This window comes from Dermacentor andersoni, chromosome 2, assembly GCF_023375885.2.
Source record: "Dermacentor andersoni chromosome 2, qqDerAnde1_hic_scaffold, whole genome shotgun sequence".
Taxonomy (NCBI): Eukaryota; Metazoa; Arthropoda; class Arachnida; order Ixodida; family Ixodidae; genus Dermacentor; species Dermacentor andersoni.
In genome coordinates this window covers 240954272-240969220 of record NC_092815.1, presented here as the reverse complement: position 1 = coordinate 240969220, position 14949 = coordinate 240954272, and the positions used below count along the sequence as shown (strand labels likewise).

General features: G+C 42.9%; 2 protein-coding genes across 3 annotated transcripts in view; one reads left to right on the top strand and one right to left on the bottom strand.

The window, feature by feature from the left end:
• The window catches only part of Bcs1 (mitochondrial chaperone BCS1), a 95791-nt gene extending 95141 nt beyond the window's left edge, over positions 1-650 (bottom strand). The window contains exon 1 of one of the 2 annotated variants that reach the window (XM_050186697.2): positions 463-650. The gene's annotated coding sequence lies outside the window, so the exon portion shown is untranslated. The remainder of the gene's footprint in view (positions 1-462) is intronic. The other variant, XM_050186698.2, reaches the window with a different exon arrangement.
• Positions 651-867: 217 nt separating this feature from the next.
• Positions 868-14949, top strand: part of rho-7 (rhomboid family intramembrane serine protease rho-7) — a 54968-nt gene continuing 40886 nt past the window's right edge. The window contains exons 1-2 of the mRNA XM_050186701.3: positions 868-1088; positions 10061-10178. Of these exons, the coding sequence (XP_050042658.1) occupies positions 1051-1088; positions 10061-10178 (156 nt within the window). The 5' untranslated portion in view covers positions 868-1050. The remainder of the gene's footprint in view (positions 1089-10060; positions 10179-14949) is intronic.

Genomic DNA, 14949 nt, shown 5'->3' with positions numbered 1-14949 from the left:
GTAACATTCGATCACCACCATAGAATGTGCATTATAGTGTTTTTGGTTGTTCCATATACTTTAACGTTTTATGTGCAAGGCAATTAACTAGACCGCGAAAGCCTCGTACGCTGAATATAGTCGCCACAGGAAATTATGGAACAGAGAGTCTCTCTCTTCTCTTCTTCTACTTTTCATTATCACAAGCTACAGATTCTACGCTCTTCGCTAAGCTAACTATTTGAGAAGAGAGAAAAGAACTCGTTAAGCGCCGTTGAGCTCTTGAATGCAGCAATAATTCTTCCTGCCAGTTTACCGAGGCACTGGTAGGTTTACAGTGAAGTGACGCTCGCACGAGATGAACTTCGGAGGTGGCAAGGAGTCCAACTGCTCTCCACCAAACCGCGAAAACTGCGCGAAACGAAACCCCGCCAAGCGGATCGCCGCAAGAGCCGGTTAGCTGGGGACACCGTTGGAACTCACCGTACTTACGAAGGCGAAAAGTGAACGCAAGAACTTGTAGATGCGTCGATTTCTAAGATCTTGCCATGGTGATAACTACTGCTGCACTCCTAGTACATTACGTTTCAAACTTCGCGTGCACGATACTTTGGGCGAACCTCGTGTAAACCACAAGATCGCATGCCGGCTCGCAGCCGGAGTATCAGTTTCGTTTTTGTAATATTCAAACTGCAGACTCATAAAAGATCTCACATCGTGCAGGGTATATTCTTTGTAAACTCCAACACTAAAATTTCTTGCAAGGAACGGCTTTTAAATGTCGCGTACTGCTGCAAAATAATTATTTTTATTTTATTAGTACTACATGGCTTAGAGCGGTGCCACGAATCAGCTGCAAACAGTGTTCAACCTCTTCTGCGCACGCGTGCGCATGTTTCGCGTCGTGCCGTCCGTGTGTTGCTCCGTAGCAACACGTTGCCAATAGCTGTTGCCGAAAGTGCCTGAATAAAATCATGGTGTCCGGTTAACCGTGCATCACATTAGCCGTTTGCACACAGAACATGCGCCTGATAGTTAGGTAGCAGCAAGTAATAGAGAAAGGACAGCGGCATGCTACCCGGGGGCGTAACTACTCGACTCTGTTGCCGGTGCGTGCTCATCGGCTTTCTTTCTCTTCGTCATCCGAATTTAACCTACGTTGCACGTTAGCCCCTTAAATGACCACATCGGCAAGGCTAAGCTTGTCAGTTTACAAGCAATCTCACTTTAAAAGATGCCTAAACTGTCCATTTAGGTCTGCAGTCCATGCCTGACTGCCAACTCTCATATCTGCTGATGCAACGTGATTCCGCATTGAATGGACAGTGTTATCTGTTTACGAAGCCACTATCATTCTCGCGTGCCTGTGTTTGGAACGAGCGGCTATGCATTGGCAAACGTCCTAACGAGGGCGTTGCTGCTTCGTCGCAGATGAGCAAAGTTGACGTTTCGTTTTGAATTCCGGAGATGTTGAGTTGCCATTTCGTCGCATTTAACTGAACTGCATTCACAGATAAGCTTTACCTAAAGTGAGGAAAAATGTAATATGATAACAAAAATAGCGCTCAACACGCCTACGGTTACGCGCCACTACATAAAGTTATCACGCGGAAAGCGAAACCGCAGAGCGGTTGATATTCGCGGTCATTTGCGTTTGCAGGCCGCTCGGCCGCTCGTAATGTTGCGTGGTTGGAGCAGGTTGTATTCCCAACGCGAGTGCGGCCGGCTGACTGCATTTTCGAAGATGCTCGCGCGGACGAAAGAGTTCTTATTCAATTCGCGATGGCGTTGTGACCACGTTTACTCTGGTCCTCGTCAAAGAGGTTTGTGCTAAGATGGGTGGACAATTTGCCGCATAACTTAAAGTGCTGAATGCGCTTAGAATTTCTGTTCGCTCCTTTGTGTATCCGTTACGTTAAGAACATATACTACTTGCTTTGTTTTGTTTGGTCTTTATCTTTTTGTCTGTATGCTACTGTCTGTGTACGTGTTTTGTTCCCTGGCTGGTCCCTAAACTTGTCTCGCTCAGATAGCTCACAATCGTGATGGATCCCATTGCTTTATACGTGCTGTTTCCATAAGCCGTGTACACATATAAAAGCGAACATATTTAAGAGGCTCATATATTCAAGACTGTATAGATCGAGAACAGCATAACCAAACAGATCATTAATTTCACAAATCAGTCACTTGCATGCCTTCACTTACAGTTGTATACTGACTGTTGCTGTTAGTGTGAATAACATTTGCTTACTTCAGCCGTTTGAGTCTATCTATCCGTAGCCTCTTAACCCAACCCAGTGTCCCAAGTTATCTATCTGCTTGGGCCATTAGGTATGTGTTCTGCTAGAGATGTAATATTTCATGAAATTTTGAGGTGCGTGAAAGAAGAAAGCTGGTTTCTCTCACACGTTTCTTTTTTTTTTAAGAGTAAAGATCTGTAAAATTGAAAAAAGATGATTTGCTCACAGAGCGATAAAAAATCCGACACATTTATTTAACACTGAAACGAACATAACTGTTACGTTATTGCATCACAAAAGTCCCAGCAGAGCTTCCACGTTCAAAATCTAGGCACGATTTCACGTCACAGCATTGATTTCTCATAAATCTGTGTTCAGTTTACTTCCGCTTGATGCATCAACGCTTCGCTGTACAGCAGACGAAGCCTTCCGGACATTGAGGTTAGAGTGCACATACACAAGTCTTTGCACGCAATCCCCTGGGAGCCTGTTGCGTAGCTTAGTGTGCACATTTCCAAACTCGGACCAGTTTCTTTCACATGCCGCAGAAGAAGGAGAATCTGCAGCATGCGGTAGGCGAGGGGCTCAAGGGTTGGTTGAAGCAAAGTCCTTGCCCTCACGTGGATAGATCTAGTTGCTTCGCAGACTCCCAAACTCCTTCTTTTGACCAAACATTTAGATACGTGGAAAGGTGTCACATCGCAACAGAATTCTGCGGGGAACCTTTTCTTTTTTTTTTAAGTATTATTCTGGTTGAAGAAAACAAAAAAAAAGTGTCTTTTTTTTTAATGTTCACTGTTTTTTTCGACCACCTACATCTCTAGCTCTTGCAGGACTGTTCCATTATTGTCATTCTTCATTATCTGCCTCTCATCATGCCATCATCATTATACAATTATGCATTCGTTGTGAAGCTGCCATAGTGAAGCGGTCGCAGTGGTTCAGTCGTTCACATTCCAGCTTGATGACCTGACTCTTGTCATGCTGTCGTCGTCTTGCCATCTTCTCCGACCCAGCGATCCAAGTTGTGTAATAGCTTGGGCCACTAGGTATGTGTTCAGGGATGTAGTGCTGTCATGGACGTTGCAGCGTCATAATTCCAGCTTTGTCATCCAACTCTTACCAACGTCATTGTCATCACACAGTTGTCATGGTGCTGTTGTTTTATCATTGTCCTCACTTCAGTGACATCATGCTATTTTTGTCGTGCTATCGTCATCATACTGCCTTTCTCATTCCACCTATGTCAATCTTTCTTCATGATTGTATTGTAATCATACTGTCGTCATTCAATTGTGATTCTGCCACCCTTGTCATGCGTTCGTCGTCACAACATCTTCGTCATACAGGTTTCTTGGATGGATGAATAAATGGATGGATGCTATGAGCGTCCCCTTTGAAATGGGGCAGTGGATTGTGCCACCAAGGTCTTGTTCTTATTTTGCCTAATGCCTTAGTTAACATATTACAAAAAGCACACAAAAAAAATCCTTGCATCAAACTTTCTGAACTTTGTAGGGAACTTTGTTTTTGTATGCTTCTCTTGTTTGTGGTCTCCCTACCTTGCAGCCACCAATCCTCCAATCAAGTCTTACTCATATTTATTGTGGACATGTTTACTTTCCCCCTGCTCTCGCTGAACCTAAGGGCTTCAAGGAGGCCAGTGATTCCTAAATCAACCGCTGGGCAGATGTCTTCACGTTCTAATAAAATGTTTTTTCTGTACAAATATCTGAACACTCTCCCTGCCCATTTACTTCTTCCATAATCCTCAGTCGTTCTTCATAATCAGTTTTACTTTGAGTTTCTCCCACTTCAAAACTTGTCCAGCCCATATCACCCTGGACAGCGTCCTTTGTAGTCTTCCCATGAACACTCAGTGTGAGGTGTCCCACTGACCTTTGGTTGCCATCGAGTCTCGATCTTATCCCTGATTTAAAGCAAACAATCGCATTTCTAAAAGTAAGTCCTGGAACCATTACACCTTTCCACATACCTCGGAGGACCTCGTACCTATTGTATCCCCATGGCACTCTGTGCTTCATTATGGCTGCATTTCTCTTCCCCTTTACTGTTATGGTTTTTTCCTGTGCTTCCATATAGCTCTTGCCTTTGTTTATCCCTACGGCAAGGTATTAATATTCTTTTAACTGAGGTATTCCTTGGCCCTGTATTGACGCTGTTCACTGTTTTCATTGAATACCATAAAACCGTATTTTTTAATGCTAAATTTCAATTCTGAGTTTCACATTCCTGTCCACAAATATTAGCCAGACGTTGCGTATCACTTTGCTTGTTAGCTAGCAACACAATGTCGTCCACATAAAATAAACCTGGGAGCTGCTGCTCTATTACTCTACCCGCCTGTTTGTATGAGAGATTAAACCCGATATTACTTCCTTCTAGCGCCCTCTCCATCCTCACCATGTACATCATAAACAGCAGCGGGGATAAAGGGCACCCCTGCCTTAGTCTCTTGTTAATATCAACTTTCTCCTTGCTCCTCATCCCTTCCCATTCAATGCAGCCGGTATTTTCTAGGTAAATCTCTCACAAAAGCTGTAGACACTCGTCGCCTAAGCCTTCCCCTCCCAGTAAATCCGACTTAATGTTGCGGTACATGTTATCATACGCTCCGGTAATGTCTAAAAAGCCACATATAAGTCTCCTTTCTTCTCTGGATATTCGTATACACTTAGTAAGAACAAATAAATTATCATCCAGATGCCTACCAATTCTGAAGCCATTCTGGAGTCCTCCCTATATGCCATTGTATTTCCACCATGCTTGCAGTTTTAATTTAATCGCCTGCATTGCTAACCTGTTTATTACCGATGTAATGGTCAATACGAGGAAGTTCTGTCTTTTTTGCCCTTACCTTTATAAATTAGATTCATTCTATTTTGTCACCAATTGAATGCTATTCACCTATCTTTTAAACTTTTTTTGACTGCTGTCAACAGAGCTTCCTTACTTCTTGGTCCGAGTTCATTTATCAGCCTAACGGGAACCTCGTCTAGCCCTGTGGCTGTGTGCTTAGGAATTTTCTCTTCCGCTTTCTTCCAGTTTAAATTTGTCAGCACCAGCTCCTTTTCTGTCTGTTTCTCGTTCATGCTGTTTTTTTTTTCCTCAGAAACCACCTTGTCATTGCCTTGAAATGATTCAGCTGTTATTTTACGAATGTAATTTAATGCCCTGTCCCCTTCCGGTTTGCTTCCATCTTCGTCTACGATATGGTGTTGTATTGTTCCAGACTTCTTGCCTAATAAGTTAATGTGGTCCTAAAATATGCTAGGTGCAGCCTTCATTTTCTCATGTATTTCTAACAACCAACATTCACTTTCACCTTGAATCTTTACTTGAACCAGTATTTGAACCACAGATCTTTTTCTACCGACATATTTCACATTTTCTGTCTACTTCAATGTTCAGCAACTGTGCTTTTTTTGCCTGCCAATGCTCTCGTGATGCCTTCTGTGATTCATCGAGTGCTTCCCGTATCTCCCTGTTCCATCAGCTTTTCGGTTTCCTTTTTCTTTTCCAACATACGTGTTGCTTCTCTTTCCTTATTTCTCTCATTACACTTCGAAGATCACTCTTTGCTTGGCCATTTGCCAAGTTCTTTCTTGACTCTTGTGACTATATTTATTTGTTCAGCGTTCCAATTTGGACTGGCCATTCTTCACTCTTTGCTCTCTTTCCCAACTACATACGAGCATCCCATTTTCAAAAGGATGCATTTATAGTCACTCCCTATGTTATTGTACCCTTCCTCATCAGTAACCATTGCCCCCAATTTATCATAACTTCCTTCTGTCATGAGACAGTAATCAGTGGTTGATTGTCTATTTCCGACTTCCCATGTGATCTGGCCATCACATTTAGGCCTCGTATTCGTGATAATGAGGTTACATTGCTCACAGAGATCTTGCATTAACTTCCCGTTGTTGTCAGTGTAACTGCCTAGATTGTGTGTGTGACGTGATACAGTTATCATCGCGGCATTGTCATCGTACACTGGTCAACATCTCGATGTCCTCGTGCTGTTGTCATGCCATTGCAGTCGTTCAATCGTCATCGCTATAAGTTGCGTCTGACTCTCCTGATGCCGTCGTCATCGAGCTATCGTAGTCATACTGTCTTTTCACCATCATCTTCATTTAAGTATCATCATCCTATTGTCATCATATCACATTTGTCGATCCGATCACGTCCTTACTTTTGTCATTCGCAGTTTGTCGTTCTGTCATAATCATGTCGTCATGCCATCTTGGTCATGCCATTGTCATCATTCCACCTTCTTCAGCCGCTTGCCGTTGTCATCATACAGTCATCGTTAACTCAGTGTCTTCATGTCTTTGTTACAGCATTGTCATAATTTTAGAATCGGCATCTCATCATTGTCGTGCCGTCGTTGTTATATGTCTTTGTCATGAAATTGATATCATTCCTTCGTTATCACGTCAGCATCACTCGGTTGCCATCACGCCTCCATGTTCACGGGTGGCCTATAGGCAAGCGAGTGCCGTAGCAAAGTGGGACTATGTCGGAGTATGTGGCACACAGCCGAAGCAATGAAAGTCTCAGAATTTGCATTACACGTCTTAAATAAACATCACTTCAGGGGTATGGTCTATCGCTACGTTGCTCGATTGCTATTCCCATTGCCGTCGACAGTCATCAGATGAGTTCTGCCGAATTTTCATCTCATGCTGGGCATCAATAAACTTTCCTCGAAAGTGTCTGTGCTTGGCAAGACAAATCATGGCATTAATGTGATAACATGGCAATAATGCGATTCCAGTATAGCTTAAATTTCGTTGGCAACTCAGCAAAGTTATGAGAGAGAGAAAAGGGAAAGGAAAGACAGGAAGGTTAGCCAATGCAAAACCAGCTGGCTAGCCTGTGCTGGGGAAAGGGGTAAGGGGAATAAAAGGAGAAAGAAGAGAAAAAAAAAACCAGAAAAATTCACACAGTAACGCGATGCTCTGCGCTACAACAGTCAAAGGCGGTCACACAATCCACAAGCCCTTAAAAACTTCAGCAAAGCCCTTAAGGCCTTGAGTGCAGAAACCCGTCTGGACCAGTGTCCTAGGAGAACATTTAACATGGTGCCAAGCGATGATTTTCTCTTTTTTTTTCCATATTGCAGTCACATCCTGCGAGACTAACAAATGTCTTCTGCTGTAGGCATAGAGGGCAATCCACTCCTAAGGAAACACCTAGCTAGTCGTAAATTAACTATTATTACTAAAGCCTACTTTGCGCAAAAAAAAGTGCCCGGCTGATAGGATGTACCTGTACATTAAAAAATAGTCTTCGTCCTGTGATGCTGTAATACAACTTTATTTAATAGCCAAATAATAGCTGTTTCCTTTAACAGTGTATTTTGCTGTACATTCTGCTGTAAACAAAGAAGTCTATGTGGCCCTCAGTTCAAATCTTTGTGGAATGGTGTTGGTAAAGACGTCATTGCAACAAGCTGCACGGGTTTCAGCTTAGCAGTAACTGTCGTGTTGCTGCAATTTAAGACTGGCAGCACTAAAATCAGTTTCATACTGTATGCAAAGGAGGACCTCAAACAAGTATTTCCTACTGACAGTGTCCTTCACCAAACTGCAGGCTGATGCTCTTCACTCAGAGCATACATTATGTTATAGGCACACAGTAAATTACCAACTCTGCCACCCCAATGGTGTTGAATTGGAGGTGCACAATCTCTGCTTCCCGCTGCGTAGCTTAGGGCTAAAGGAATAATACCTCAGTCACACAGTGTAGTTTACGATCATGAACAAGCCTAATTAAGATAGAATTTCTCAATCGCAATTGGCTGCCTTCCACAGCTTCAAGTTTAAGTTATAAGTTCGTGCAAAATTTTTGTGTGTCCATTTTTCGTTTGTTAATAAATCGACATGACAATACAAATAGATGTGACACAGCTGCTTTTGAATGCTAATCTTAGTGGCTAAACTGTACAGTTCAACTGGAACTCCTAAAACAATTTGATAATTCTATGTGCTTTTTTTTTGCAAAGTTCTTGGTTGCTTTTATTCTGTCAAATTGAATTTACAGTGTCAAACACTGTGAGTTCGAGCAACAAGAACATACTGGAGATGTGAAGAACAAACTGTCGAGTGTTCTTTTGGATGGGTCATTGTGTTTTGTGTTGTAGTCTCTGTAAGCCATTTCTACATGCAAGTTCTATTTGCACCATGGTCTGTGATGCTAATTTGGCAACTTCTGGAAGATGCATACTTAGGTGCATTGGTACATGGATGCATAGGAATTATGAGTACTACTATGATGAGACAGAGAAAAGATTAAATAAGACAGTGAATGAACCCCCATTTGCTTTATTGACTGGCAAAGACACTTAATGCTCAAAATATTTGTGAACATGTGTATTCTCTGTTGCAACTAACTACTGATTTAGGTTTTCCTAATTACTTTGTGCACCTTGTTTGCAACTTACTAGAGATTTACAGTCTTAGTTGTTATTGTTTATTCACCGTGTTCTACAACCTGTACATCTTATCACATTCGGTTTAAATAACCATTTCATGTGCCTCTTTGTGTGGTAGTTTGTAATATCCTTTTCTTTCATCAATGGAACCCTCTCACAATGCCTGTAAGTAATTTTCTTTGTAATTAGTTATGATCAATGAAGATGTGATCTGGTATATAGCATACATAGGCTTCTTGAAGTAAGAGCAATAACTAAGGTAAGCCAGTTCTCCGCGTTAGATGCAAACTAAGGTGCTGAGTATTGACTTATGGGGGCGTCTGGGTCTCCATGTAGATTTTTGTCCTACTTGTAGCTTCATGCTACAGTCGGCCGGCTGGATGACGAGTTCTCCGTTTCATGAACCTTCCTCCAACTTGCAGGCTTCTGCAGAACTGATTTGCAATATTCCGTGTCCCTGTGCTTCGATTTGTCGATCAATTCGACCTTGCCATGCAATCTGCTAGCCTCCTGGTTACCTCAGATAGCAGAGCAACTGATCCAAAAAAAGGTTTTGCTCCTCTGTTGAATCCCTGAGCTAGAAAAAAAGTTCCTTCAACTACAAAACACTGAAAAACCTGTATGGCTTTCGTTTGTATTAATGCGAAAGCATTATATGCCCCATGAAATGGAAAATCCGGCATCCGGCATTATCAACCAATGGTACTAAAACCCATGTGATCAAGGGATGATGTCGCATTCCCGGTGCTGGACCTGCTGTGGCTCGTGCTGGGAAATGTGACGGTCAACAGGCATGGCGTTGGACGGATGCTGTGGCCCGCTCAAAAAAAAAAAAGAAAAAAACAGCCTGGCACACTCCCAAAATTGAGTTAAGGTGAATTGAAGTGGATTAAGGTGGTTTAAGGTCAGGGCAAATTAGAGCAAGGTGGATTAAGGTAGAGTTTTAATTTAAGGTGATAACTTAGACCAGTTTTCATGCCTCCACATTCAAATCACTTAAGGATACTTAAGTGACTGTCAACTTTGCGGGTTGGGTAGAGGCAAAATTTTTTTTTTTTTTTTCATAAAACTAGCTCCACCTTGTAGATTTCTGCAGAACTGATTTCACAAATCTGGTTTTTGGTGCACTTTCATTTTCTTTGTAGTTTATAAATTTCAGTTAGAACTGCAAGTTGATTTCCCCTATGATTTCCTTGGCTTCATATGGCTACAACAAACGAAAATCGGGCCCCTTCGTTCCACTTTTTCTCGTTAACAGTAACTGCATGTTTCAACAGGCCAGATGAACGTTATTCATAGCACCTACTGTAGTTCTGTTCCGTGTCCTATTGCAATGCTCTTGTGTAAATGTTGTGGTGCATTTGCATGCGTTCAGTTGGCGCAGTGTAAAGCAGCCATGGGTGCGGCAAGCGCGGCCCCCACCGCCGCCTCCGGAGGCCCCACTTCCTCCTGGCTCGGCTCAGCTCACCAAGGCCACTGCATTCACCATTGGGGTATGTGCGTTCTCTGAGCACACTTGTGTCTGTAGTGCTGTGGTAGCATACAGTAATAATAAATCAATAATAAAAATAATTGTGCGGAAGCCATCAACAGTGATTGTCAGTGTAAGCGAATAGCTGAATGGTTCAAGAATTTGGTTTATTAAATGAACAGTGCCATTGACTGTACGTATTTGTTGCAGTGAGTATATTGAGGCAGTGTTTGCTGTTTGTTTAGTTGCATAATTCTGTAGACTGTGTTGAGAAAAGAGCAGTGAACCACCACATCTGTGGCAGTAATATGGGTAGACAACATGTGCATCTCAGAGATATATCGTTTGGCACTCAGCAACTAGTTAAGAACTGCAAAAAGAGCAGTGGAACGAAAAACGTTAGGCGTAACGTTAAGAGATGGAAGGAGAACGGTGTGGATCAGAGAGCAAACGGGGATAGCCAGTATTCTAACTGACATTGGGAGAAAAAAAATGGAGCTGGTCAGGCCACGTAACGTGTTGGTTCAATAACAGGTGGACCATTAGGGTTACAGAGTGGGTGCCAAGAGAAGGGAAACACAGTCAAGGATGGCAGAAGACTAGGTGGGGTGATGAAATTAAGAAATTCGCAGGTGCAGGTTGAAATTGGTTGGTGCAGGATACAGGCAATTGGAGATCCCAGGGAGAGGCCTTCATCTTGCAGTGCACTTAAAGTAGGCTGCTGCTGCTGCTGCTGCTGATGATGATGATGATGATGATGATGATGATGATGATGATGATGATGATGATGATGAATGAATATGCCTCACAAATTGGTTGCTCGAGTTCATGCGTCCCTTGCGTCGGTGCCTTTGCATCAGCGGTGAAAGTCCGACTTCACTCAACAAAAACAGGCAAAAAAATCAAGGCTATGCACTTTAATAGTAGCCTTATTGTGCAGAAAAGCATCCATGTACAAACAACAAATAAGCATGTACATGTGTTGCCGAACATAAGCACACGGTGCTTGAGGGTGGGCAGACATATCGGGCGTGACAGATTACGTCGTGAATGCGTGAGCATAGGATGGTGACCATGCTTGTGCCATCGATACTGGGACAGAATGGTGATGGCGGCCATGCTGGCGATGCAGACATGCCTAGAGTGTGTACATAATTGCTATCACAATATTATATTTGCAGTATTGATAGCTATCAAATGGAAGGCAGTATATTTGATGGCTGCAGCAGTCACTGTAGCAGAATAACGAACCAATGAACAGCACCTGGCATATTCAAGAATATTTTTAGAAAAAATAACATTGATTCAGTTAAAAAAGATATGCACAGAAAACAAAAGAAATCAAAATTGAATTAGTACATATGTGACTATCTAGGTTAACACAAGCTTTCTATGCTTTCAGCACGAAGCAAAAGACAGAAAAGAAACAGGATATATGTATGCCTCTCACCTTCTTTTGCAGCATTTCATTTTTTTTTTCGCAACATTTTGTCTGACTTACTATAAAAGTGAAGAAGTGTTTGTTTCTTTGAAGGGCACATTTCCAAGTCTGCCGGAAGGTAATTCCTACACATGTTTTCTTTCGTATTAGCATGACTCCAGTAGTTTTTTATGTCGGTTCCCATTTTCTTTGTACCACCATTACCATTCCATTGATTTCAGGACTGAAGTAACATGTTTCTGTAGTTCCCATTTTCTGTATGTTGTCGTGCTTCCTAGCTAAAAATGTTCTGTGGTGCTACTTGCTTGTAGGCTCTTGTTTTCACCACTGTCCTCCCAGTGTGACACAAGTAGCTGTGATTTTAATTGTGGTCTTATCAGCATATAGCCAGCAAATTATATGTTTAAAATGATAAATGTAAGTGACAAGTCGGTGGTGACATATACCTGAACCTGAATAGCTGTTGGGCTGCTGAGCACACGAGGTCATAGGATCGAATCCTGGCCATGGCAGCCGCATTTCGATGGGGGCGAATTGCAAAGACACCCGTGTACTTCCATTTAAGTGCACGTTAAAGAGCCTCAGGTGGTCCAAATTATTTCTGAGTCCCCCGCTACAACATGCCTCATAATGAGATCGTGGTTTTGGCACATAAAACCCCTTCTTTTTTTAGAACCTGATCAGCACTTATCCTAACTCTGCTAATTGCTTTCACTTGAAAGAGATGTTAGTTTGCTCGTCGGTTCTCATCTACATCTTTTTCTCTTTTTCTTTTTTGCATTGAACATCACAACTTAAGGCAGAGATGGTATTCACACAGCACAGTTCAATGCTTAACCCTTTCAATGTCACTGATGTACTGGTGCCCTTCCATGTGTCTGCCCCGCTATGTCACTGATGTACCTGTATGTTCTCCACTCTCTCCACTGTAATGTTCCCAGTAACATGAGCTCCGAGGTGACTCCACCATCTGTTCTGTATTTCTACAAGCACATTTTCTCCTCTCTCTGGGTTAGCTGAATCTGGCGTCTTCTTTCGCGGCTTCGAAACATGTCCCTTCGTGGGCGGGTTTGCGCAGCACGGAACAGATGCATTCGCAGATGGGAGGGATAGCTTTGTCTCCCGGACTTTGTACATTGCTACAGTGGCAATTCTCTATTCTGATATTTGTGCCATAGTGCTAGGCTACCACTCTTCCGTGCTTCTGCCATCTGTCGTATGTTTACAGAATTCTTTTAAATTTTTTGTCTCCCGCTGTTTTCGCTACGGCACGCCTCCCTTCGAGCAATGAGCGTGCTCTTTTCAACGGTAGGTGGGTATCAACCACGTGCCGTTTTCCATCGCTCCCTGCTTCTCTTCCAAAAAAAGTTTGCACCATTTCTGGCCCTGCAGTGAAAAATTACGTGCCACTGTTCCATTCCTACAAGTTCTTCACTGAGGGTGATGCAGACTTCTGATTTGTTTTCACTGAAATGAACAAGTAATGTGCATAAACATTGTATTAATGTGGTAATCAGCAGTATTCAGTTTGGTCATACTTTTTTTAAAAATTATCCTCCGAGGCACAGGAGCTGAGAGGCATTCCCACAAGGAACTCCTCTTTGCTGGAATTGCCGAAAGGTGTTTCTGAAACACAGTGACTGCTCCACTTGAAGGGCAATGCATTTAGAAGGTCACTCGGCAGAGTTTAGGAAGAGCTTCAAGGCATGTAGAGAGGGTGATTGCGTCTTTGGAGTGACCGAATCCTCTCCACTTTTTTTCGCACTGTTGCCACTCCCACTTCTTGCCAGAGTGCACTTCCTCTATGCCTCGTGCGTTGCAGTGCAAACTGAATGCTGTTTCTCCAGGATGGCTCTGCCCTCTGTCATATCTCTTTTATTTGTTGCTCTCTGCTTTGTCTGGCTGAATTTGAAAAAACGAAAGCTCTCCTTTATTGAGCATGGCCACATGATCACTTTGACATGGCTGCTTGCGCACACCTTCGACTGTTGATTGGAGTAGCGGCTCCTTTGACTCCGAGCACAAGCCAAGCTCAGAATCAGGAAATTATAGCTTGTCCTCCAAAGAAGAGGCGACTTTGATTGTGTTGAATTTTGACCCTTACATTGTGAGTAAGTACTGAGAACAATGGGGTTTTTGAGTCCGCTGTGCATTTTATTCATGTTTTGAGATAGGGATATGAGGACCGTACTAAGAGTGCATTTGCCATTTTCCATGTCGTTTTTTCCCTTCTGTATAACCAAAAATAGACCATTGTGTTCGTTTTATAATATCCGAGAAAAAATTTCACCGACGATTACGATACTCGCTAATGCGAATTTTGAGTGCAGCTGTTTGTGTTTTGAATCCGTGATATACTGGGGCAAATAATTTGATTCTGAACGACAGGGTCCTCTCAGCAGTGGTACCGAGCCTCTGCTCGGAGGCTCATTTAGCAGCAACGGCAGACAAAGTATTTCCACTGCTTGCGTCACTCATTGTTTAGAAATAAAGTGTGAACACTGGAAAGCATGGCTCGCGCTGAGTATATTCTCTAGCGGTGGCGTTGCAGGTGCGATAGTGCAAGCCCATGCCAGCACTTGTTTCTGCACTGGCCGCATGCCTGGTTGCTGCCAGCACTCCGCTTTCCTCCTCACCCTTTCACCACACCCTCCTCCATTTTCCACCTCCTGGTTCTGCTGCACCCTCTGCTTCGCTTTTCTTCTCGCGCCTCTTTGCTCTCGCCGCTTTTTTCGTCCCTCACTGCGTGCTGCATTCGCTCTCATCTTTCACTGGGCTCGTTCGCTCGGTTACAAGTGAAGCCAACGCTCACCGCAGGAGCGGGCGCCTAAGAGATGTGCTCTAAAAACGGATGCTCAAAGGGTTAAGTTAAGATGCCATACTAACAAAGACAAATTTTAATGCTTTCAAGTCACAGATTGTTCTTTGAACAATTTTTTCTTAGAAAAAAATTGAGCCATTCTACTCCGTGAAGGTGGATTACAAGTGAAGCTGTAGCACATCACAGAGGGTTAGACAAGGGTACATGTATTCGTTTTATCATTTGGTAACAGTAGTGAAGATAGCTTTGTGGTTACTGTGATACGCACTGATTGGTTCGGTTACAACCTTAGACAGGTCCTTGGCCAAAGTTAAATCTATACACAACCATTGTTGAGTACATTACTGACTTTGGATTGGTATGGCACTTCAAATCAAACTCTTCTAGCACAAACTGAGTGAACCATTTCTTGTCTGGCTTTAAAATGTCCACATTTGTGTCTCTAATGATGATGGCAGGGGTACTGTCACAGGGCTAACCCATGCAAAGTGCATGCTCATGAACATCTCGGTATCACACTTGGATGTTCCT